At 39.7% G+C, this 24,865-nt stretch overlaps 3 protein-coding genes across 3 annotated transcripts in view; all 3 read left to right on the plus strand.

Moving 5' to 3' along the window:
* Positions 1 to 24,865, plus strand: part of LOC115677897 (uncharacterized) — an 87,068-nt gene that overhangs the window by 30,542 nt on the left and 31,661 nt on the right. The gene's annotated exons all lie outside the window — the stretch shown is intronic.
* On the plus strand, positions 12,040 to 12,654 carry LOC115677818 (cysteine proteinase inhibitor 1-like). The gene has a single exon (XM_030601029.2). It carries the CDS (start codon positions 12,292 to 12,294, stop codon positions 12,652 to 12,654), a length of 363 nt encoding a protein of 120 aa, XP_030456889.2. The 5' UTR covers positions 12,040 to 12,291.
* LOC115663943 (putative MO25-like protein At5g47540) lies at positions 16,765 to 22,693 on the plus strand. Its single transcript, XM_030585902.2, has 11 exons — positions 16,765 to 17,080; positions 17,775 to 17,936; positions 18,059 to 18,177; positions 18,807 to 18,881; positions 19,630 to 19,723; positions 19,897 to 19,956; positions 20,767 to 20,835; positions 21,648 to 21,746; positions 22,049 to 22,093; positions 22,186 to 22,288; positions 22,397 to 22,693. Exons 1-11 carry the CDS (start codon positions 16,949 to 16,951, stop codon positions 22,471 to 22,473), a joined length of 1,035 nt encoding a protein of 344 aa, XP_030441762.2. The 5' UTR covers positions 16,765 to 16,948; the 3' UTR covers positions 22,474 to 22,693.

A 24,865-nucleotide genomic window follows, 5' to 3' on the forward strand; every position in this document is an offset into this window, starting at 1 on the left:
ACGAGCTCGCCCGTAGCCATGGGGTGGAGGATGTCGCCGTGCTCCCCGGTAGCAACTTGATGCGACGAACGCAAGGACTAGGATTACAAATGATAATCGACATTGCTTTTCCAGTTGTTCTTGCCGGACATCGTCCGGTTTAAGGTGAGGTTCAGGTCGGATAACGGTGTTTTCGGATGATCATCGATCTTTATCCCTTTCTATCCTCATGTTTCTGGTGTAGGCTTTGCTTAATTTTGAATAAAATATAGCAGAATATGAGCCAAAGTTTTGAATACTCTTAGCTAATTAATTTATTTTTGGTTCTAAATGAGACTATAACTATTGCAAGAAAGTGTGCAAACAACATTTAATAATGGGAAGAGGTTTGTAATTAAAAAGTTTACGATGTCCAGGACATGAAAGTTGCGAGGATGAAAACATTGATATTGCAAAAATACAAGGATGAAACAACTATTAAGTTTATCATATTAGTTTTTGGGCTAATTAAAAAAAAAAAAGTACCAACTATATCTTAAGTGACAATTTTGGCCCGAACTTTTTTTGTCTCGATAAAAAGCACTAACTTTTACTCTAATCCCAAATCTGGCCCCCATGGTGTGAAATTTTCAAATGGTTCAGGCCAAATTTGGAATTTAAGTGAAAATTAGTAATTTTTTAATGAGACAAAAAAAGTTTGAGCCTGAATTGTTACTAAAGTGGGTGCTTTTTTTTTTTTAAATTAGGCCTAAATTTTTGTGTAGTACAAAGAAAAAATAATTGATATTGCAAATTATGAGGACTCTCACATTATTTTCCTAATGAGGACTCTCACATTATTTTCGATCTGCCACATCAGCATTTGTTGGGCCAAAATCATGATGAGGACTCTCACATTATTTTCCTAAGTCAGCAAAAAAAAAGAATCCTCTACTTTTTTATACATGCAAGCCATGTGGCCGCTAGCATTGCGAATTTAACAACAATTTTTGGTCATCTCAGCTTTTTTTTTTTTTGTCTGTCCTTTTTCTAACTCTCTTCACTCTCTGAATTTTGTTTTGCCTCTTGTAAAGCGCGAGAGTCAAACCCCGCTCATGTAATACTAGCGTCCCCACCACCCCCAATCCCTTTACCAGCAGGGCCGCATGCCTATCGGTGGTCGCCTCAGCTTAAGGTGTTGGAATTTTTAAGGAAATGGATATGTTGAGTGGATTTTCGAAAGTGTAAACTAGGGGTGTTAATGGGTCGGCTCGAGTTGGGCTTTCATGATACTTGGCCCGACCCGAAATATACAAGGTCACGCTCGACCCGACCCGACCCAACCCAAGACCCTGTTCAACATATACTCCAAGAATCGGGTCGGGTCGGTCCGGGTCGGGTTTAGGGTCCCAAAACCCTAAGCCTTATGCGGTTGCCACATGCCTCGATTCTTCTCTAGAGCGAAGCCGATGGAGTCCGGGACGAATTGGGGGTCGACGAAGAGGCGGCTTGAGCGTCGGAACGCGGCAAAGCACTACGACTACGACGCATCCTCGTTGTCGCACTCGCCCAACGACTCCTCGTCTTCCGCCTCGGCCTCGCTCCACACACGGTCGCTGGACTTGTTCGAGCAGACGAGATTCCGGGTCGAGGGGGGCGAGGGCAAGATCGATCGAATATGCCGGAACCTGGGGCTGTTCGGGATCGACGACTTCGCTATCCCGACAGCGGCGTGGGAGGCGAGGAAGATCAGGTCGTCCTTCGATCTCCTGCCGCGGTCGAGGCTGAACTGGATGGAGAGTCTCAAGGAAGGAGGCGAAGAGAAGAAGGCTGAGGCGCCGAGGCCTCGACCTGGACTGTCACGGCAAGCGCCATGAGGGCAAGGACGAAGGCCACCACGGCCATGTTCGCAAACTTCACGGCCACCATTGCCACGAACTCGAACTCGAGGGGGAGGAGGAGCAGAGAGAGCGAAAGGGGGGAGAGAGAAGTTCACGGCCGCCAGAGAGAGAAGAAGCGAAGGGGAGAGAGAGGGGGGGAAGGGTTATATTTGGTGCCAGGTCACAAAAGCCCAGCCCAGCATGGCCCGGCCCGATCCTAATAAATACCCACATCTAAAATTCATACCCAGAGAAAATAAGACCTGACCTCAAAATACCCTAAAATTTCGGGTCGGGTCGGGCCGGGTCGGCTCGCGTTTTTTTTACACCCCTAGTGTAAACACTAGTTTGAACATTCAAGACCAAATATAGGATTGCAAACTTTGACAGAACATAATGATAACATGGCAACAAAATAAATAATAGTCATGAAAAAGCAATTATCGGTTTACCAAATTTGCATCAGGAGCCATGGTGTCAATCCAGAAATCTTATGATTTTTCCGGATTAGGACCAAAAGAGAGCCTATAAAAACAGCAAGTCTGCTGCCGAGCAACCATCAATTCCATCGTCAAGAAAGGAAGAAACAACGGCCATGAGACCTCAAATCCTCCTCGTAACCCTTTTCCTCGCCGTCCTCCCTCTCTCGGCCGAGGTCCCCCCGCCGGAGCCTGGGAGCCGATCGAGGATGTGCACAGCGAGCTCGTCCGAGGGCTTGCCCAGTTCGCGGTCATCGAGTTCGACTGGAAGAACCACACCGACCTGATTTTCAAAGGCGTCGTAAGAGGGGAGACTCAGGACGTTGATTACGTGACCACCAAGTGTCGCCTGCACCTCCTCACGGACCGGCCGTCGTCACCGTGTTACAAGGCCGTGGTTCAGGTGCAGGCCTGGTCACTGCACTCCTCTGAGCTTTTGTCCTTTGAAGGCGAGATTTGTTAGAGTTTAACACAAAGAAATCGATCCGAAGAGGCTATTCGATTTGAACGAGAAATAAAAGTTGCAATTTGATTTGATATCATAAAATGGCCACGGTTTGTTTCCCCAGTACGAAAGTTCCATTTCGATTTCGCTTCAAAGCAACCGTTATGGTTGGTCGAGAATCGAACGAGAATAAAAGTTGCAATTCGATGTGATATCGTAAAATCGCCGCGGTTGGTCGAGACTCAAATGTTTCCCCAGTACGAAAAGTTCCATTTCGAGAATTGAACGAGAAATAAAAGTTGCAATTCGATGCGATCTCGTAAAATCATTACAGTTGGTCGAGACTTGAATGTTTCCCCGGTACGAAAAGTTCCATTTCGGTTTCGCTTCAGAGTAACCCTTACAGTTGAGAATCGAACGAGAAATAAAATTTGCGATATCGTAAAATCGCTGCTACAGTTGGTCGAGACTCGAATGTTTCCAGCTACGAAAAGTGTCATTTCAATTTCGCCCGGAGGAATCGTTCATCTCAAAAAGTATACATCCATCATACAACTTTAGAATGTAATATCAATCTATATTTTGGCAGAATTTACTGTGAAATAGATTAATCTATGATGCTAGTATTCAGAAGACGATCAGTTAAAGCAATCGACAGTATTTGTGAGGCTTTGTTATTTTGTTTATTTTTGTGAAATGTCCATCAAATTTATCACCTAAGTTAAGTTATCACAAAACTATAAATTAAAATCAATGTATCGCATGGTCCTGATCCAAATTGTGTATTACTCGAGTGGATTTTTAAAAGTTTTGAGAACAAAATCACACGGGACAAAAGTTCAGAGACTACTTTGAAATTTTTTAAAGAAAGCTTAAGGACAACAAATGTTGTTATCTCCGTATTTTACGTATCTCTCGTGGAAACGCATCAGTCTCTCACAAAACATAGTATCGACACTCGATTTATCTTATGGAAACTCCGATGCTCCACCGTGACATGATCTAGGACAACCACTGTATAAATGTAAATATGTATTTATATAATTACGCACTTCTAGTATATTGATAATTGGCTACAAAATCGGTGCCCAAGTCACGCAAATTACATAGAAAAAACCCATTTTACAGACAGTCAAAATTCCGGCAGGAGGTTGAACCACTTCTCATAAATTGTCCAACCAAACATAAAGTGTTTAGAAAATTATTTTGAAAATTTTCGGAATATCAATAGATTTATTTGTAATTTTTCTTGAAAAAGCAGGGCCATCGCACTTGAATCCGTCCCTAGCCAACTAATATTGTTCATGAACATCTCTCGATAACCAGGGGCCTGCTTTAGATCCTTGGTGGTGGTTAGCAAGAGGTACCTCGTCAAAGCAAGGGAAGTTTCCTTTTGACTGGGGCTGCCTTGTCTGTCCAAGTGTATACACTTGGCAGACTGATAGAACTGCATTCCTTATTTTTACGTGCCAGTGCCTACACGTCCAATCCTTCTAATTGGAGAAAAAGTTTTTTTTTCCATTTCCTCATGAAATACCCCCATTATTTACGTCCTAGAGTTCAGACGAAATAGTTTATGGACTTACTTAGATTCGTAAAAATTATACGATTGCAAACTTCGACAAAAGACAAATACAAAATATGGCAATAAATATAAAATCACAGCCATAAAAAAACAATCTTCGGCAATGCCAAAATTTGCATTGCCAAAATAAGTATCTTATAGGTTTTCCATATAAAGGGACAAAAGAAATGCCTAAAAAACCAGCAAATCTGCCAACAAGCAACCATCAACTACCTTGTGAAAAAAAAAGGAAGAAGCATCTGTCACCTAACATCATCAAGTAAAACAACGACGATGAGACCTCAAATCTTACTCCTAACGATCTTCCTCGCCGCCCTCCCTCTCTTGGCCGTCGCTGCCGCCACCGCCAGGAAGCCCCGGCTGCACCCTGGGTGCCGATCAAGGACTTGAAGCACCACCGTTACCTGGTCTTGGAAGACATCGTGAGAAGGGCAACTCAGGACAGTAGAATCTACACCAAGTATTTGCTGCACATAGTTATGAACCAGACATCGTCGCCGTGTTACAAGACGATGGTCCTCGACAGGAAGGAGCACCCGCACTACCGGGAGGTTTCATTCTCCGGAGGCGAGATTTGCCAAGTTTAATCCATAGAATTTCAATGTGAGAGCTATGTCTCTTGCTAATCCCACGAGAAAAATAAGTTGCGATTCGATACTACGTCGTAAAATCGTTACTGTCGATCAAGATTTGAATGTTTCTGGGTACGAAAAGTTTCGTTTCGATGTTGCTTAGAGTGATCCTTAATCTCGAAAGGTTTAAACAATGTCAAATTGTTATATCAATTTAATATAAAAATTTTGAAGAATTTATTGCGAAATATACTAAACTATGATGCCTTTTCAGTAATCGTTTTTCTAATATTTCGTTAAGGAAAAATCACACAAACAGTCCCCGAATTTTGGCCCAATGTGCAATGTGGTCCCTTAAGTTTTAATTTGTTCAATATAGTCCCTGAACTTTAACCAAATGTGCAATGTGGTTCCTCAACTTTTAATTTGTTCAATGTCATCCCTAAACTTTTAGTACGTGTTCAATTTAGTCCTTGAACTATATGAAAATATTCTACATCGAATATGTACCCAAAGTCCAGGGAACACATTGAATAAATAAAAGTTCAGGGACCATATTGAATATTAGGTTAATGTTCAGGGACTAAATTGAAAAAGTTCATGGGCTAAATTATACATTGAGTCAAAGTTCAAGGATTATTTGTGTTATTATTCTAAAGTTTGAACTTCAACGAAACTAAGGAGGGCAACCAAATTTTGTAGGGAGAGGAATACTTGTTCTGTGGTTTTGGGCTACAGTACAGTTGTTTTTCAGTGTCATGTATCATATCCTTGGTAAAATGGCATTAATCAATCAATTAATTATGTATTCAAGAAATGTGTTGTTTAATTCTGCTTAATCTCTCATTAAAATTACTGTCCAAACATTTTCTGTCCACGAGATTATAAATTTGACAATCTGTGGTGTGGTTATTGGTTCTCGCATTTTGCTTTCAAGAAATCTAAATGTCTAGTATCATTGCAAATCTCGCATTGGGCATTGTAGCTTATATACGATCAATTCTTACTTTGTTCCCTAGTGAAAGTTTGGATTTGTACAGATCTGTTTTTATATTTGCCTTAGTTAGCAAGATTAGGTCTTCATAGGGAAAACTAGTAAATACTGCTCAATATAATCGATAGGGAAGATAACACAAACAGTTCATGAACTTTGGCACAATGTGCAATTTGGTTCTTGAAATCTTAATTTGTTCAATGTAGTCCTTGAATTTTAGCTTAATGTTCAATATAGTTCCTGAAGTTTTGATTTGTTCAATGTAGTCCCTAAATTATATAAAAAATATTTAATTTAGTCCCTGAACTATATAAATATATTTTATGTAGTCCATGCACTTGCATTAATGGAAGGACTATATTGAATATTTTCATATAGTTGAAGGACTAAATTGAATATTTGCCGTGGTGGAAAGTCATCATATTTTGTCTATCAAATATCTAATCACTATGATTTTGGCAGTAAGCTTATCACTTGATATTTGAAGTTTGATTAATGGATTGAACCAAGTAATCTTAAGACTATTTTGTAAAATAGAAAAAGATATTCCGAGGAATTGATGCATACCCCGCTGTTCATTTAGGATTCAATTAGTATTAATAACTCTCCTAAATTGCTTACCATCAGCTCAACAAAAATAGGCTAGTATTTATTTCCTCCAATTTAATCTCACGGTCTAAGAAATCAAACCCACTTCTTCTACTACATTAGACCCATAGGACACAATGGGCTCCAGTAGAAGGAACTTAATCATGCAGCCAAGCAAAAAATGAAATGGACACCTGAGTTTCATCAAAGCTTTGTTGATGCCATGGCACAACTTGGCGGCCGAGTCAATAAGTCATTTGATGATTATGTTTTCAACCGATTATAATGTTTGATTTGATTTTTTGTTAATTCGATTTTTATATCAACGGAAAGCTTGTGATCCGAACTTTTGAAAATGCGATTCGATTTTCAAAAATATGTTAGAATGGCAAATATCCGAAATTTAGGCCAAACGGAATGCCGTGGTGGAAAGTTATCACATCTTTTCCGTGGCTTATCTAATCACTATGATTTTGGTAGTATTGGAAAGCTTATCACTTGATATTTGGAGTGGGATTAATCGATTGAACCAAATAATCTTGAGACTATTTTGTAAAATACAAAAAGATATTCCAAGGAATTAGTGCATACCCCGATGTCCATTTAGGGTTCTATCAGTATTAATAACTCTCCTAAATTGCTGACTTGGCATAGGAACTTTTAGTTGCTTTTACTATTGTTGTTCCTATTGTGGTAATGGTGAGCATTACTCCAATGCCATCAGCTCAATAAAAATATGCTAGTATTCATTTTCTCCACTTCAATCTCAGTCTAAAAAATCTAACCCACTTCCTCTACTACAAAAATATGCTAGTATTCATTTTCTCCACTTTAATTTTAGTCTAAGAAATCTAACCCACTTCCTCTACTACGGATCCAGGAGACCCATAGGACACAATGGGCCCCAAAACCTAATCGTGCAACCAAGCAGGGAATGAAATGGACACCTGAGCTTCATCAACACTTTGTTGATGCCGTAGCACAACTTGGTGGCCGAGTCAGTAAGTCATTTGATGATTATGCTTGTGTTATCTTGATTTTCTGTGATTTTCTATTTATACTCTTGATTAAGCTTTTATTTGGTAGTTTTATGATCAAGTTACAGAGAAGGCTATATAATGAAAAAATGAGGAGGCATCTATTTCTCTATTTGTCCCCTGTTGTGAAAGATCCTTGATGACTTGCTTGTCAGAATAGTCACATGTGGGTGACTTGCTTGAAAGACATCTGACTTTGTGGAAGATTTCATGTTGATATTTAAAGAGTTTGTTAATGTTTAATCTCTGTGTAGATGTTAAACGAATTCTTTGCTTTCTTTCAGATGCCATACCTAAACGGATTCTTAGTCATTTATAGGTTTAAAGAACAAACTTCTCCTCTATTTATTAATTTTAGATCTACATTAATTCTTTTAAGTTAAGGACATCTTTTGTGTCATCCATGTTGACTAGACACTTGTAATGCATGCAGGAATATCGACGTGCATATCACGTGCAAATACAATGAAGGAATCGGCGGATATTATCTCCACTATGGAGAGTTCCTTGTAAGTACCATTCCCTCTTGTGCTTTCGTCAATTTCGAGGTGTCAAGAGGTCATCAATTGATCATATACCAAGTGGTAACTCTGAATTGAATTGTTGGGATTATTCATTTCTCCCTCACAATTTTTCTTGTTTGCTAAGAAATCGTCGATATTCTTGAAAAATACAGTATCTGACTTGACATTACTGAGATATAATTGCATTAGGATTTTTTTGATCTAATTATTCTATTTTTTGTATCAATCGGATTCTTTTGTTTATAAATTTGGTCTTCCAATAAAATTTGGTGTTTATATATCTTCATCTCTCTTTATTCGCCAATAGTTAAACCTTTTGAGCTTTCTGATTGATTGGAATAACATTGTTAGAGCTAATATTCCGATATTCGAATCTTTATTGCAAATCTGACTTAAATATCCTCAATAATTTTGATGACGTGCCATATCTGTTATGACGAGAAGTCTTGAGTATACCAAACTTTTCCCTTATTGATTATATTCTCGAGATCACTCATTAATAGAACATCAAGATGATCAAGTGCGGAAATGCTAAAAGTGCTTCGTTACTCTATCCAGCTGTCATATCTAGGATTTTGCAACGTATGAGGTTGGGTGCTCCTATGGCTTTTAGTAAGGTGCATGCCTTCTTACTACTAGTGGGCAAAGATGCAAATAATTTCAGCTCCAAATTAGACGAAGTTATCGTTGCATCCTGTTTGCAATAAGCTATGGCCTATTCAAGCTAATTTCAGTACATTTGATATTACCATATGTAGAAAAAGCAGTCGAGGATGGAAGCACTAAAACAACAACATGGTGAAGTTAACTTATTCATTGCTTCACCTATTTGACCAAATTTCAACCGATTATAATGTTTCATCCGATTTTTTGTTAACTCGATTATTATATCAACGGAAAGCTTGTGATCCAAACTTTTGAAAATGCGATTCGATTTTCAAAAATATGTTAGAATGGCAAATATTCGAAATTTGGGCCAAACGGATTGCCATGGTGGAAAGTTATCATATTTTGTCTATGAAATATCTAATCACTATGATTTTGGCAGTATTAGAAAGCTTATCACTTGATATTTGAAGTTAGATTAATAGATTGAACAAGTAATCTCAAGACTATTTTGTAAAATAAAAAAGTTATTCCGAGGAATTCATGCATACCCCGTTGTTCATTTAGGTTCGATCAGTATTAATAACTCTCCTAAATTGCTTACCATCAGCTCAACAAAAATAGGCTAGTATTCATTTCCTCCACTTTAATCTCACAGTCTAAAAAATCAAACCCACTTCCTCTACTGCATTAGACCCATAGGACACAATGGGCTCCAGTAGAGGGAACTTAATCATGCAGCCAAGCAAAGAATGAAATGGACACCTAAGCTTCATCAAAGCTTTGTTGATGTCGTGGCACAACTTGGCAGCCGAGTAAGTAAGTCATATGATGATTATGTTTTCAACCGATTATAATGTTTAATTCAATTTGTTGTTAACTCGATTTTTATATCAACAGAAAGCTTTTGATCCGAACTTTTGAAAATGTGATTCGATTTTCAAAAATATGTTAGAATGGCAAATATCCGAAATTTAGGCCAAACGGAATGCCGTGGTGGAAAGTTATCATATTTTTTCCATCACATATCTAATCACTATGGTTTTGATAGTATTGGAAAGCTTATCACTTGATATTTGGAGTGGGATTAATCGATTGAACCAAGTAATCTTAAGACTATTTTGTAAAATACAAAATGATACTATGAGGAATTCGTGCATACGCGGTGTCCATTTAGGGTTCTATCAGTATTAATAATCATCAACACTTTGTTGATGCCGTGGCACGACTTGGCAGCCGAGTATTATGCTTGTGTTATCTTGATTTTCTATGTATACTCTTGATTAAGCTTTTATTTGGTAATTCTATGATTAAGTTACAGAGAAGGCTATATAATGAAAAAATGAGGAGGCATCTATTTTTCTATTTGTCCCCTGTTGTGAAAGATCCTTAATGACTTGCTTGTCTGAATAGTCACATGTGGGTGACTTGCTTGAAAGACATCTGACTTTGTAGAAGATTTCATGTTGATGTTTAAGGAGTTTGTTAATGTTTAATTTCTGTGTAGATGTTAAACGGATTCTTTGCTTTCTTTAAGAGGCCATACCTAAACGGATTCTTGCACTTATAGAGAAGTCTCGTTAAAAGTCATTGACCAATTTAAAGAACAAACTTCTCCTCTGTTTATTAATGTTAGATCTACATTAATTCTTTTAAGTTAAGGACATCTTATGTGTCATTCATGTTGACAAGACACTTGTAATGCATGCAGGAATATCGACGTGCATATCACGTTCAAATACAATGAACGAATCGGCGGATATAATCTCCAATATGGATGGTTCCTCATAAGTACCATTCCCTCTTGTGCTTTCTTCAAATTCGAGATGTCAAGAGGTCATCAATTGATCATATACCAAGTGGTAACTCTGAATTGAATTGTTGGGATTATTCATTTCTCCCTCATAGTTTTTCTTGTTTGCTGAGAAATCATCAATATTCAAAGACTGTTTGTGTCATATACCAACTTCAAATGTTCAGGGACTATTTGTGTCATTATCCCTAATCGATACTCCAAAATATGTTAGCTCATTTCACATGAGCCTTTAAATATTTCATGCCTAGCTTACAATACCATTTCACGTTAGATCGATTTGTACAAATCTGTTTCGATAGCCTCTTTAGTAAGATTAGGAGTTTATGAGGGAAAATTATCAGATACTCATGTCTTGCGTTAGCCCGATCCAACGACTCAAGTGAAATGAGGTAACGTAGGTTGTGAGTACTCGAAAAAGGTTCATGACACCATGAGGGATCAGTCACGTGGTCTAGTACATGGTTTGCGAGTCAAAGGTCACAAATTTGGTATCCAGTCTATCCTTGGTCTCGGGAAATTTTTTTTGTCTGTGAAAGACAGACTCGAGATGAGATGTGTGGTTGTACACTAGTGTTAAGCTCTCCACTCGCATCATAGTAGGGTAAGGGCGACGGGACAATGGTGCGAAGGCTAATATTTTCATCCTGGTAAATCATTCAATCCTTACACCAAGAATGGATCTAATAAAAACTCAAAGAGAAAATCAGTGCTTTGCAGGAGCATAGACGCACTGATGTGTCAATCTTGCCTGGCAGACAAATAGCATATATCTTAGACCCATTGCAAATAAATAAGGGTTTTTACTAAGGTGAAAATCCCATATACTGTTGATCCAAGGATGATTGCGCAGATGGGCTCACTGCATCCGGAATATGCAAGTTCATTTCTTAATTACATTCTCTCCAAGAGTAAAAATCGTTTTCCACTTTCATCATAAGTTGAATGGAAACATGCGCTCAAAGATAGTTGCGTAATTGAATTCGTCCCACACGTTAATTAATCAATGATGAAAGTATAAATTATTTCCTTCACCAAAAGTCCTTATAAAAAAAAGGATTAATATCACAAAAAATCTCCAACCGGTACGGTTGTGACAAATTTATCCAAAACCAATTTTTTGACCACTAAAAATCTCAAATTAGTATATTTGTGACAAATTTACCATCCATTAAATTAGATTAATAAAAAAATCACAAACGAAGGGTAAAACCTCAAACTGGTACATCCGTCAAGTGTCACATGTCATTTAATTCAGTAATTTGATAGTAAAATTTAACAGAAACTAATATAGGATAAATTTGTCACAGATGTATCAGTTCGGTGTTTTTTATGGTCAAAAAATTAGTTTGAGGTAAATTTATCACAACCGTACCAGCTTGGAGTTTTCTGTGATGTTAACCTTAAAAAAAAAACTTGTTGAAAGAAAAATCTGCTCTTAATAAGAGCATCAGCTCACTTATAAATTAGCCTTTTGCATGGTGTACAAATGGCCCATCTTTGACCAATCTCAAAAGAAACAAAAAGATGAACCCCAAAATAAGGAAAACGTAAAAAAAAATTTCTTTTTTGACCAATCTTAAAGAGAAAATCCTCTCTCACATTAATTATTATCTGATAGCACAAAAAATCGCCCATCTTTGACCCAAGTCTTGTCGACGAAAAACTTTTCTAAATTGGCCTAGCATGGCTGACAAACGGCACATTACGACGGTTTTCATGGCCACCGACCACCCCACGACGATTATAAAACCAGCGACAAACGCCAGCGGTTGCACCCAACACTCCCAAAGCAACAAAAACCACCACCATGAGGCGTCAACTCCCACCCCTCGTCCTCCTCCTCCTCCTCCTCCTCGCCGTCCTCCCCCTCTCCGCGCTTGCCGCCGGCGAGTGGAACCCGATCAAGGACGTGCACGACCCGCACGTCAAGGAGATTGGGGAGTTCGCGGTCGCTGAGTTCAACAAGGAACCACAGCACGGTGCCGACCTGCAGTTCCAGGACGTTATCAAGGGGGAGACCCAGGTCGTGTCCGGCATGAACTACCGGCTGATCCTCGCGGCGAAGGATTTGGCGGGGGCAACGGTCAAGAATTACGAGGCGTGGGTGTGGGAGAAGCCGAGGTTGCACTTCAAGCAGCTCATGTCTTTCAACCCTGTTAAAGATGTCTAAAGAGCCTTTTGTGCATGTCCAAACTGTATGTGAATCAGTGAGGAACGTAATGTGTATGTTGCGTGATGTGTAAAAGCTCCTTGCTAGTGGAATGAGGAAAATAAAGTTTGCGCTCATGTGTCATGTTTCTGTCACTGGACCTGCACAGCCATGCATCCAATTCTTCGGCAAAGACGTGGATAACAAGCCAGCCATTACACTGAGGGATGATCAGTTCCCGGGTAGTCCGATTCCTGGCTGGTTTCTCATTTTTTGAATCGGGAATTGGCCCGCCTGGTCATGAAATCGGATTGGATCAATCTGACTAGTCCGGTCCGGTTCCTAAGTGGGCCAACGAAACCGACCGCAAGAGCCGTAATCAAGCTCGAAGGTAATCAATTCAGCCTCACTCAAGCTCCAGCAAACTCAGCACAATCAACGAGCTAAAACCCAACCAATCATACCCACGAAACTCTCCCGCAAGAGAGACGAAAAAAGCGAAACAAGAAGCAGATCTCACAAAGGGTCAGCGTTCGGCAACAAAAGAAGGGACCGACTTACTTCTCAGATTTGTAATGCATTTCATTCAGGCGTTTGAACGAACACACGTGATCAGTTCGAAGACGAGATCTAGACACATCATCGAAAACGGTGTATTAGGATCGGAAAAAAAAAATAGAGCATTGGATATTTACCTTGACGAGATGCGACTGCAATCACGATCGAAAAAAAAAAAAAACAGACCAAGAGAGGGAGGCTAGAGTCGAGACTCGAGTTGAGACGGCTAGATGGAGGTGTCGAGAGAGAGGGATGCGAGCGACTTAAGCGAGATGGTGGCATCTTAGAGTCGAGCAAGAAGAGAGTGACTGAAAGTCAAGCGAGCATAGGCATTGAGCGAGAGGGACGCGAGCAACTCAGGCAAGTGGGTGGTGCCCGCCGTCTGAGAGTCGAGCAATCGTGAATTAGGGCGAGTGACCCAGGCTGTGGATGGATGATTTGTGAAGGATTAGGGCTTTTTAGTTTTTTCAAATTTGTAAGATAAAGAAAATCGGTCCGATCTGAGTGGTCCAGGTGGGCGGTTCCACCCATGGAACCGAAAATTAGAGCAAAAATAACCAATTCAAAAAAATTGGAACTGGGAATCAGATCAGTGTTCCTAGGAATCGCCCAGACCCGGCTAGTTCATTCCAGTCTAGGCGATTCCTTTTACTCATCCCTAGTTAGATCCCAAATATTCAAAAACTGGAAAAAAAAAAAACTACATTATCAAAGTAAATATGACTACCTCAGAAATAACCATTTGAGACACGAGATTTTTTGCATCGACTAGCCATAATTCTGTCAATTTCGTTCCTCGCTATGAAGCTCACACCGTCTTGACTTGAGTGTCGGAGGGTCCTCCAATGACGTATGCAATATATATTATTCAGTGGTGGATTGAAGGAAGTAAGTTCGTTGCCTTATGCATGAATGCACTTTTCACTTCTAAAACATCTCTTAATGTTCTATTTTGCTTAGACCAAAAATTATCCTGGAATATTTTTTTTTTTAGTGGACACGATGTGGGTGAATTTTAAGCAATCGTCACCTGGAAGTAATTATGTAATCGAAGTCATTCACATGTTAGCTAATTAACTATGAAAATGTAATTTAATTAGCTATGAAAGTCTAACTTACATCGATCTAAGGTTGGCAATGAAAGTTACTAAAATCCTTAAGATCAAGTCTAGCATGGCGGGCAAATGGCCCATCTTTGACCTATATCTCAAAACGAAACAAAAAGATATAACCTCAAAAGAGGGAACGCTATTTAACTTCTCTTTGGCCACAGGTGAATCTTAAAGAGAAAATCCGAGGTCCGCAAGAGTATCGGCTCCCTCATAAGTTAATCGCCCATCTTTGACGCATATATGTCGATGAGGGTCGGTTAGTTCGAAAAAAATAGTTTTTTAAAGATTATCTTTCGACTTTATGATATTTTGTTGACAGAAAACTAATCGATATACGAAAAAAAAAATTCATGGAATGAAAACAACAAGCTTAAATTGCGGGAAAACGATTTCCCCTTCCGACAAAAAGGAAATCATTTTCTCTGAATCACCAAACAAATGAAAACTAAATATTTTCTTCGAATATGATTTTTATGGAAAATATTTTTCATTATCATGAAATTTTCAATGAAATAAACACACATTGAAATAAAGTCTTGTCAAAGATAAAGGTCTGTGCTTTTCAAGAGCATCATCGCTTTGATAAATTACTTTTGCATGGCTGACAAATTGCAAACGTGAAACTATCTCAAGAAAAAGAAATTAGAAAAAAAAAAAAGAAGGCAATATCCCAACGGTCTTCCTTTCCGCCGACGCCTCCCCGCGACGATTACAAAACACCAGCAACAGAACACCAGCAATTTACACACAACACTCCCCAAGCAAACCATAGCAAAACCACCGCAATGGGACACCAGCTCCGTCTCCTCCTCGCCGTCCTCTCTCTCTCTCTCGGCACTCGCCATCGGCGCGTGGAACCCGATCGATGATTTCCATCACCCTCTCGTCAAGGAGATCGGGGATTTCGCCGTAGTGGAGTTCAACAGAACAGGGGCATGCAACACAGGGCCAATCGCCAGTTCCAAAGCGTGATCAAGTGGGAGAGACTCGGGTCGTGTCCAGCACGATCTACCGGCTGGTCATTGTGAGGGGGGGGAGCGATTCGGCGGTGGTCAAGAATTACAAGACGTTGGTGTGGGAATGATGTTAAAAAAGAGCCTCTATTGTAATCAAGCGATATCATGTTATAGCACTAGACACGTCAAACGGATGGGTCAGGCCGAAAGTGGTTTGTCCTGAATTGACTCATTTAACCCGTTTTGCCTCATTTTCTTGCAATACATATCTAGTGAATCATACATAACCCAACTCATACCCGATTCAATTCATATTGTTAATACCCTTAGGCTGCGTTTGGTTGTCCGGATTTCTAAACAGGATAGGATAGGATAAGAAATCCTGGGATTTCTTCATATCCTATCCACTGTTTGGTGGACTACGGATTTAAAGTAGGATAGGATAATTTTTTTTTTTTTTGCTATTCACGGGTCCGGAAGAGTCGGTGAAGGAAAAAAAGCCGAGAAATTTTTTTGGTGAAAGGGCACAAGGTGTGGGGATGAAGATGACGGCGAGTGGAGTGTAGGGTTTCTGAAAAAATAGGCATTAGAAATCATATCCAGGTCTATCCCACCCCCTCAGATTTTTTTTATCCGGGCTATATCCGACCTTATCCTATCATGGACCACCACCAAACATAGGATAGGATAAAACATATCATATCCTGACTTTTGTCCGGTCGACCAAACGCAGCCTTATATATTTAACCTAATAAAGGAAAATTCATATCTAAATTGAAGCGAGAGCGCGGATAAGCAAAGCGTGAGAGAGAGTTATGAAGGTAGGTTGGGTGTAAATAAGTTGTGAACCCATTTAACATCCGTATTATTTTAGGTTTTACCATCTAAATCTATTTACTAGATATAAGTAACCAATGTAACAACATAACCCATCAAATACGAGTTTATGATATATTTTGACAGGTTTATATGGCACGCAATTGTTTTATGATTCGCTGGAAAAGGCAGTTGGAAATTTTTTTTTTTTGTTTTTCTTTGATTTTGCTGTAGTTATCGTCATAGTTCCCATCGGCACCTTTTCAATGATTTAAAGAAAAAAGAAACAAGATATGAAATCGACGGACTCGACCGTGCACGAGATTTCGCTACGGTGCACTCGCCCGCACCCGATCCCGCCACGCCGGACCGCGCCTAGGAAATAACGGCCAAAACCGTCCGCTGGGCGTCCCACGCGAAGCAAATCGGGTTTGGATCTTATTTTTTATTAAAAAAATAATTAAACTAATTATAATCCCGCGCGACCGGTCGTCTCCGTCAACACATGAATAATCAAAAAAATAAAAAAAAACGAAAATAATAATAATAATAATAATTAGGAAAAAAAAAAAAAGAGAGGAAATTAACAAGGAGCTCCCCGTGTTTCTCTGCGCTCACTGTTTCCTTCCCTCCTACCTCGGGCGCTGCGATCGGAGATCGGAAACCCTAGGAGGGAGAGAGGGGAGGGGGAGGGGAGGGGGATTGCGGAGGTGAGGCAAGATAGGAATCTGCATCTCCCGACCGCCGGAGGCCCGCGGCGGGTCCTCGCCGGCGTCGCTACGGCGGCGGCTCTCGTCGCCGCAGCAGCAGCAGCCGGCGCCGGCGGCGACCCCGCAGCCGCCGCAGCCGCTGCCGCTCCTCCCGGATCCGAAGATGAAGGGGATCTTCAAGAACAAGCCCCGGACTCCGGCCGACGTCGTCCGGCAGACGCGGGAGCTCCTCGCCTACGTCGATAGCGGCGGCGGCGGCGGCACCGAGGCCCGCGAGGCCAAGCGCGAGGAGAAGGTCCGGCTCTGTTCCTGTTTTGTTTTTTTCTTTCTCATTTTTCGTCTCTGTCGTCTGATTTCGGTTCGGGTGGTGTATGGGCTTAGAAAATCTGATGTTTCTGATGGCGTGGCGTGAAAAGAAATCGATGATTGAAGCAGAGTTTAGCTGAGAGGGACTTGTTCGTTCTGTCTTTGGATTGAATTCGGATACTTTTGATAGATTTGTTGGCGATTCACATTGTTTATATTGGAATTGCATAGTCATGTTGGATAAGGAGTGGAGGCATTGTATTTTACCTTCAGTCAATATAACATTGTGAATCTTATTATAAAATACACATTCGCGCCTCTCGGAAGCAGAGATTTTCGATTGTGAGAGAGCTTGCGTATCACCATCTCTTGGCTTGAGGAGCTTTTTGGGTTTAAGTTTATACTGCTTTACCTTCGCTAGTTTTGCCTCCAACATGAGAAATCGGTTGGATGGCCTTTATTTATGTAACTTTCCCATGCCAAGTGAAACACTCGGAAGTTCCGGTTTGTATTGCTATGTAAAATCTGTTCATAGCATGGTGAGGATTGGGCTAAAAGTTCCTCCCGATGCTTCACAGTCTGCACGCACAACTCTTTATGGTGGATGAAATATGTTGTCACGAGTCTTGCATATTTTATCTGCTGAGAAGATGACCTTTTTAATGCATTAATACTTTTACCAGGTGGAGGAGTTGTACAGAAATTTAAGGGAGTTGAAGTCGATTCTTTATGGAGATAGTGAATCCGAGCCAGTCGCAGAAGCTTGTGCGCAGTTGACACAAGAGTTCTTCAGAGAAGACACATTGAGGCTAGTGATTCATTGCCTTCCAAAGTTAAAGTTGGAGGTAATCTTGCCTGAATCTTTCGAAAATTGCTTCTGAGGCCAATTTCGTGGGACATTTTTCTAGCGTACGTTGTTAGTTGTCTTGGTTCTGCAGTGATCAATGAGAAGGACAATTTTGTGCAGGCTCGAAAAGATGCCACTCAGATTGTCGCAAATCTTCAAAGGCAGCAAGTTCAGTCACGATTGATTGCGTCTGATTATTTGGAAGCAAACTTCGATCTTTTGGATACTCTGGTAGCAGGGTAAGCTACCTTTTCAGTCTGTAGAGTTTCGGTACTGTAATTCTGCGGTTACTTTCTTCTTTATGTTGTTTAGGGAATAGGTTGCGCTTTTTGTTAGATAAGCTTCATTCTCAGAAGAAAGTTTTCCAACTCTTAGAATGTCCATGTGCTCGCAACTTTTCCATATTGCTTGTTGCCATGTCTGTAGCTAGAAAGCTCTCCACATGTTTGTGGAACTAGGTGTTTATGCCATTTCTTGCACTGAAATAGTAATAGATGTAACTGTCCCACGAATACTGTCGAGCTTATAGCTTTCTGCAAACTGGAATTTCTTTTACTATGTAAATTTCGCCTAGAACATGATCCTGGCAAGAGAGTTTATTTGAGTGGATGACCATATGGTTCTTATATTCTGAAGTAACTGGAATTAGTCCATTAAGTTGGTAAGTTTGGATACCTCTTGAGTAGTTTCAGGAGCTGTTTTATTTTTGACAGTAGAAGGTGACTGGTAGAGTTCTTCAAAACCATTATTTTGAGCAGTTTGCTATTTCAGTTTTGCTTGGGACTCTACTGAGCTTTGTCCATCTATCAGCATTTTGTTCTTTCTCCACCAATAGCAGCCTCTGATTTATAAATATTGTTTGCTCTAGTTATGATGACACAGAAATGGCTCTGCACTATGGTGCAATGCTTAGGGAGTGCATTCGTCACCAGAGTGTTGCGAGGTGAGCATGAAAAACTTGGGTTTACTTAAATTTGCTCATGGTAGTTGAGGCTATTCATCTGCTGTTAGCAATTTAATCTCCTCTCAAGTCGTGATAATTAGCCATATCATTGCCAAATTATGAACAGCATTGCATATCATGGATATTTTGAGGTTAAAATACTCATAAAATGAACAATGCTTTCTTTTTCCAAGAGAGAGTAAGGTTATTATTAGTTGTGATCTTCTTTTGAATAATGAGTATATTGGATTGATGAAATTGGTTTTCCTCACCTCAAAATTTTTGCTTTTGCTTTGATTAACTATAGCAGTTTCTCCGACTCCTGTGAAACATCTATTTCTGTGTGTATCTCGTTGAACAGTAGCATAATTGAAAATACTTTATTATAGTACTAAGATTAGATCATATGTTTTGGGTGTTCAGTGGTTGCATAAATGGATGTTGAAGTGCCTACTATAGGGTGCTGTCTTATATGGAATATTCTTCTCAAATTTGTTGATTTCGGTCGAATTCTTGGGCTACTCAATCGGAGTCCGGATTTAGATCCCCTCCCGTGTCCTGATGATGGTTGATTGATCTCAAGTCTATTGAATAAATTTGATGGAAGCTATCTAGCGATTTTTTTCTTTTTTGTTATGTTTAAGATTTTCAAAGATGTTATTTATGTCCTACCTTTTCTTAAAATGGTTTTTCTTGAAATATAGGCATCTTTCCTTGATTTAGCAAAGTTTCTCGTAATATTTTTCAGGTATGTGTTAGAATCCGAGCATGTGAAGAAGTTTTTCGACTATATACAGCTTCCAAATTTTGATATTGCTGCAGATGCTGCTGCAACATTCAAGGTCAAATCTTTACCTGGATCTCTCTCTCTGTCAAGTGCGCATCCGTAGTTTTCATTGCCATTTAGTTGCTTCATCCATTCAGACTAGTTGTTTATTGCCTGTTCTAATGATTGTACAAGACCTGTGAGCTTACACTTGCACTTCTGTGAACCTTTTTTAGCATTTGGTTTCAGGAACTGTTGACCAGGCATAAATCTACTGTGGCTGAATTTCTGACCAAAAATTATGACTGGGTGAGTAATGTCATCTCTGTTTCATTTTCGTGCATGTACCTTTAGAGTTGTACTTTTTGTCTTTCAAATGTATTGCCATTGGATAAACTGATCAACATGCATGCTCATGCTGTTCTGTGTAATTTATTTCATTCTATTTATCTTCCTTTTTAGCCTAAACACAACATAGAGTGCATTTGCATAATGGGGTTCCATATAGCTAACCCCATTTACTAAAACAAGGCTTGGTGGTGCTGGCTGTTGTTCTAGTATGTCTTTGAGCTTGTTTGAAGGTGTTGTAGAAGTATATTTCAGTCCTTCTGTGGGAGAGCACATTGAGGATGTCTATTCTTTAGATGAGTAGTAATATTTGGGATGTGGAATGCAAGTGTTGACGTTGTTTATGGCGTGCACGCTTGACATACTCTTATCCAAGCATCTGATTTCATAATTCTCTTTGGTACACGTTTATTCTGACCTGGGCAACATGTGCTTGCCATGTTTTAGACTCACTCAGTGGGTGGGTGTTCTTGAGATCTAAAGAGAGGTATGGGCAACATGTGCTTGGCATGTTTTAGACTCACTCAGTGGGTGTTCTTGAGATCTAAAGAGAGGTATACATATGATTTGTAATATAAGTATCAGCTGTTTGATTCAAACCCCCTCAAGGTTAGCAATTTTAACCATATGAACATACCATCAGGAGTTCTGATGATGTGAACGTGAATGACCTTTTCTCCCACTTCTTTTGCTGATTGTTCTTATTCTGAATTTTGGCTTTCTGTTATGTAATTGCTACCTGATTTGATTGCTGTTGATTTCTTCTTGTAGTTTTTCGCTGATTATAACTCCAATCTATTGCAATCTTCCAATTACATTACCAGAAGACAAGCTATCAAGGTAAATTTGATGGTTACTGGGATATATTTTTGAAGTCAACAAAATAGGACACTTTTACCCATGAATGCAAAGAATCCTCTTACCACTATTCATGTGAAAGTTGCAAGCCTTTTCCATTCTAACAACCAGGTTTGGAGGATTGGGAAAGGGGCAATCACTGGTATAGGCAGCACTTTTAATTCTTGTGGTCTATATGGTTCATGTAGGTCTTGTACTGCTTTCTTCTAGACGTAAAAATACATTTCACATTTTCTCTCAGCTTATGGTCATTAGGCCTTTGGTGTGCAAATTGATTGGCCCTATTATTCTGTGAGCATGGTCACTGGTGTTTCTCGTCTTCTTCTTCCTGTGATAGATCATCAATTGCTCTGAGAGATCTGCTCTGGTTATCTTGTCTAGTCCCCTCAAAGATAGTTTTTCCTAATACATGTCACGAAGTTAGTCCTTGGGGCATAGGCTTTTGAGAATCCAGGATATTGATTTGTCTCTAGGTGCGGATGGAGGAACCATATAATTTGTGTACCATTACAAAGATGTATATTGTTGTTTCATAATCAGCTGAAAGGTTTTCTTAAAATATTTAAAAAGGTCCTTTGTTTTAATTTTCGTGGGGTTAGCCAAACAAATTTTCCTTTATTCCTTTAGGGATCGGTGATTTGTGTCAGGCTATGTAGAGAGAAGTTATAAATCTTTGGTCAATAAGATTTTCAAGGTTTTTCACGTGCCATGTATGCTTTAAGTTGGGGTTATTTTTTCTTTAATTGTGGAGCCCTGACCAAGTTCATATGCTAATTATTAACTCATTTTGACAGCTTCTTGGGGATATTTTGCTGGATCGTTCTAACTCAGCTGTCATGATGCGTTATGTGAGCTCGATGGATAATTTGATGATTCTCATGAATCTTCTCAGGGTATATGTCTATCGAGATCTCTTCTTCTTCTTCTTCTTCTTCTTCTTCTTGTTATCGAGATCTCTTCACTTAATCAAATACGAGTCAATTCTTTTTTAGAACATGAAGCTCACATCCACTCTTAACAGAACAATTTAAATGAACTTCAGAGGGATCCATGGTTTTCTCCTTCAACACGTGACCAACTCTGTAATCTTGGAAGGGAAATTTGAGTCTGTGTTTTTATTGCCAAGTCTTAGACATGACAGTATCTTCCCGAGAGCTAATACTATTCGTTGAATGAATGGTGCACCTCTTTGCAGGAGTCGAGCAAGAGCATACAGATGGAAGCATTTCATGTCTTCAAGGTATTTATACGACGGCCACACCCCGAAAATCACGACTTTGGCATAATGACCCGCCACGTCTCTTGCTCACTCACAACTCTGAATCTTGACAGCTATTTGTTGCTAACCAAAATAAGCCTCCTGGGATCATCAGCATACTCGTCGCGAACCGAAGCAAGCTTCTTCGGTTATTTGCCGATTTCAAATTCGACAAAGGTACCGCACCCCTCTTCCTCCTCTTTTTCCTCGATCCTCTTGCATTCAGCACGTCACAGAACAAGCTCCGGAGCCTGATCGCACCCGCTTCTGTCTATTTCCTGACAGAGGACGAACAGTTCGAGGCAGACAAAGCTCAAGTCGTGAGAGAAATCTCAGCCCTCGAACCGCATGATCGAACATGAGATCGGATTCGTCCTTTTTTCCTTATTGTCCGGGCCAGGTCTTCATGTTTTGTGGCTATAATTCCGGGCCCCCTCTCCTGTACTATGCTGCCGAGCTCCCGTGATGTGAAATCACACACTGAATGTAAATTATCCCCCCCCACACAAAAATAAAACCTATCCCGAGAGGGGGTTTCGATAAGATCTCCTGGTGGTCCCATGGGATCAGTTGCTCCTTCAATTTTTCTTGGAGGTTATTAGATGAGGGGATGCTTTCATGGACCTAGAGAAGAACCATAAATCAGTACGACTTGGAGGGTTGCATGAGAGGTGAAGGTGGGTTGTTCTCCACCAAAAAATCGAGACCCTACACATGATCGTGTCACCGTGCGACGTTGCTCGCAACTCTCACTCTCGTGACAGAAACAGGGCGATGGGATAGCGGGATAGGATATGACTCTGACCCATCACTCCCTGGTCGGTGGTCCACTCTCTCTCTCTCTCTCTCTCTCTCTCTCGTTTTCGGTCGACTGAAAAAGTCATCGGCTTTGTAAATTATCAAAATAAAAAAATACTATTTTTAGAATTCAATTGCCACAATTAAAAATTTTAAGACTAAATTGACAAAAGCATAATGAGCTTAAAATATTTTATATAATTTTTCCCGTCACTCGACCCATCACTCCCTCGTCAGCAGTCTTCTCTCGTTTTTGGTCAGTTGAAAAAGTCACTATTTTGTGAATTATCAAAACTAATACTATCATTTTTAGGATTTAATTGCCACAATTAAAATGTTCAGGATTGAATTGATAAGGATTGAATTGATAAAAGTGCAATAAGTTTAAGGCCTTTTATATAATTTTCCCCATCACTCGACCCTTGACTCTCAGGTCGGCAATCCTCTCTCGTTTTCGGTGGGCTAAAAAAGTCATTGGCTCTGTGAATTGTCAAAACAAGTAATACCATCTTAAGGATTCAATTGCCATAATTAAAATTGATAAAAATGCAATAGATTTAAGACCTTTTATATAATTTTCCCCATTACTCGACCCATTACTCCTAGGTCGGCAGTCCTCTCTCGTTTTCGATTGACTGAAATAGTCACTGGTTAGGACTCGATTGCCACAATTAAAAGATTTAGAACTGAATTAATAAAAGTGCAATAAATTCAGGATTTTTTTATATAATTTTCCCGTCACTCGACCCGTCACTACTCTCATGTCGGCAGCCCTCTCTCTCGTTTTTGGTCGACTGAAAAAGTCACTGGCTTTGTGAATTATAATAAAAAAAATTGAAACCACTTTTGGCTAAAAGAATTTCTTTAAAAAAATTGAATGAAAACCTGATCACAATAATTGAGGGGGCTCTCTATCTTTTCGTAGGGTGATACTTTGAGGATTAGGAAGCATTCCAACCTCATAGGCTCATCCTCTGTTTGAGGTGGCTTTTAGGGCTACATGTTTTTGCTTGCTCTCTCTCCCTCTCTCTCTTTCACTTTTAGCATCTATTTGACTTCGATTTGATATCAAATAAGGTCAATTTTGTGAAATTAATAATATATGGATGCATAAAGTACTTTGATTTTGTCTCGTCGTCTTTTGAAAAATAAAAAAAATTATTCGTTTTTATTTCTATTAAACAAAAAGTTCTGTCGATCACATCCTTAAGTTTATATTTTATAAATTTATATTGATTAGGTCGTTTTCTAAACTGTTAAATATAGGAATGGCAACAAGATGAACGCGTAATCCCCTGCCCCGAGTAACATCTGAAGCCGTCCTCTTGTTCTAATTACTTATACTAAACTCGGAACCCGCTCGAAAACCAGCTATATGTATATTTTTTTTAATATGCTGAGTAAATTCATTGAATAATATAATTAACTCGTATAAAAAGAATAACAATATTTGTACAGTAAGTCAAGTTTGAATTTGAAGGTACATGTTGATCCAAATACCAAGCATGGTCCAGACCTACATGGTTACCACCAGCCCCAAATTCATCCTCCAATCCAAAAACATTCCGAACATATCCTTATGAGACTGCGGGCAAGTCGAAAACTTGATTTATTACGATCAGTCGCCATCCCTGGCATGAAATGAGCAATTACTTATCGGACAAGACTCGATTATTGTGAATAGAAAGTGACTTTTCGACGTAAATTAGATGAGAGACCTAGGTTGCAACTTGCAAGATTAATAAATAGGATGAGAGGCTATCAAATTGACAAGTTAGAGACTGATTTGGTGCAACAAAGAATGTGGGCATGAAATTGAGGAGAAAAGGTTGCATCCTGTGGCAATGCACAATCGACGTGGCTTGAAATCTGGTGAACAAGAACCTATGTGCCGTCAACCGAGAAATCTTGATTTGGTACATCCATCCGAAACCACATTGGTCAAACTCCAGCTTC

This window comes from Syzygium oleosum, unplaced genomic scaffold (genome assembly GCF_021117445.2).
Source record: "Syzygium oleosum isolate NSW1041296 unplaced genomic scaffold, Sole_v2.1 Sole_v2.29, whole genome shotgun sequence".
NCBI lineage: Eukaryota > Viridiplantae > Streptophyta > Magnoliopsida > Myrtales > Myrtaceae > Syzygium > Syzygium oleosum.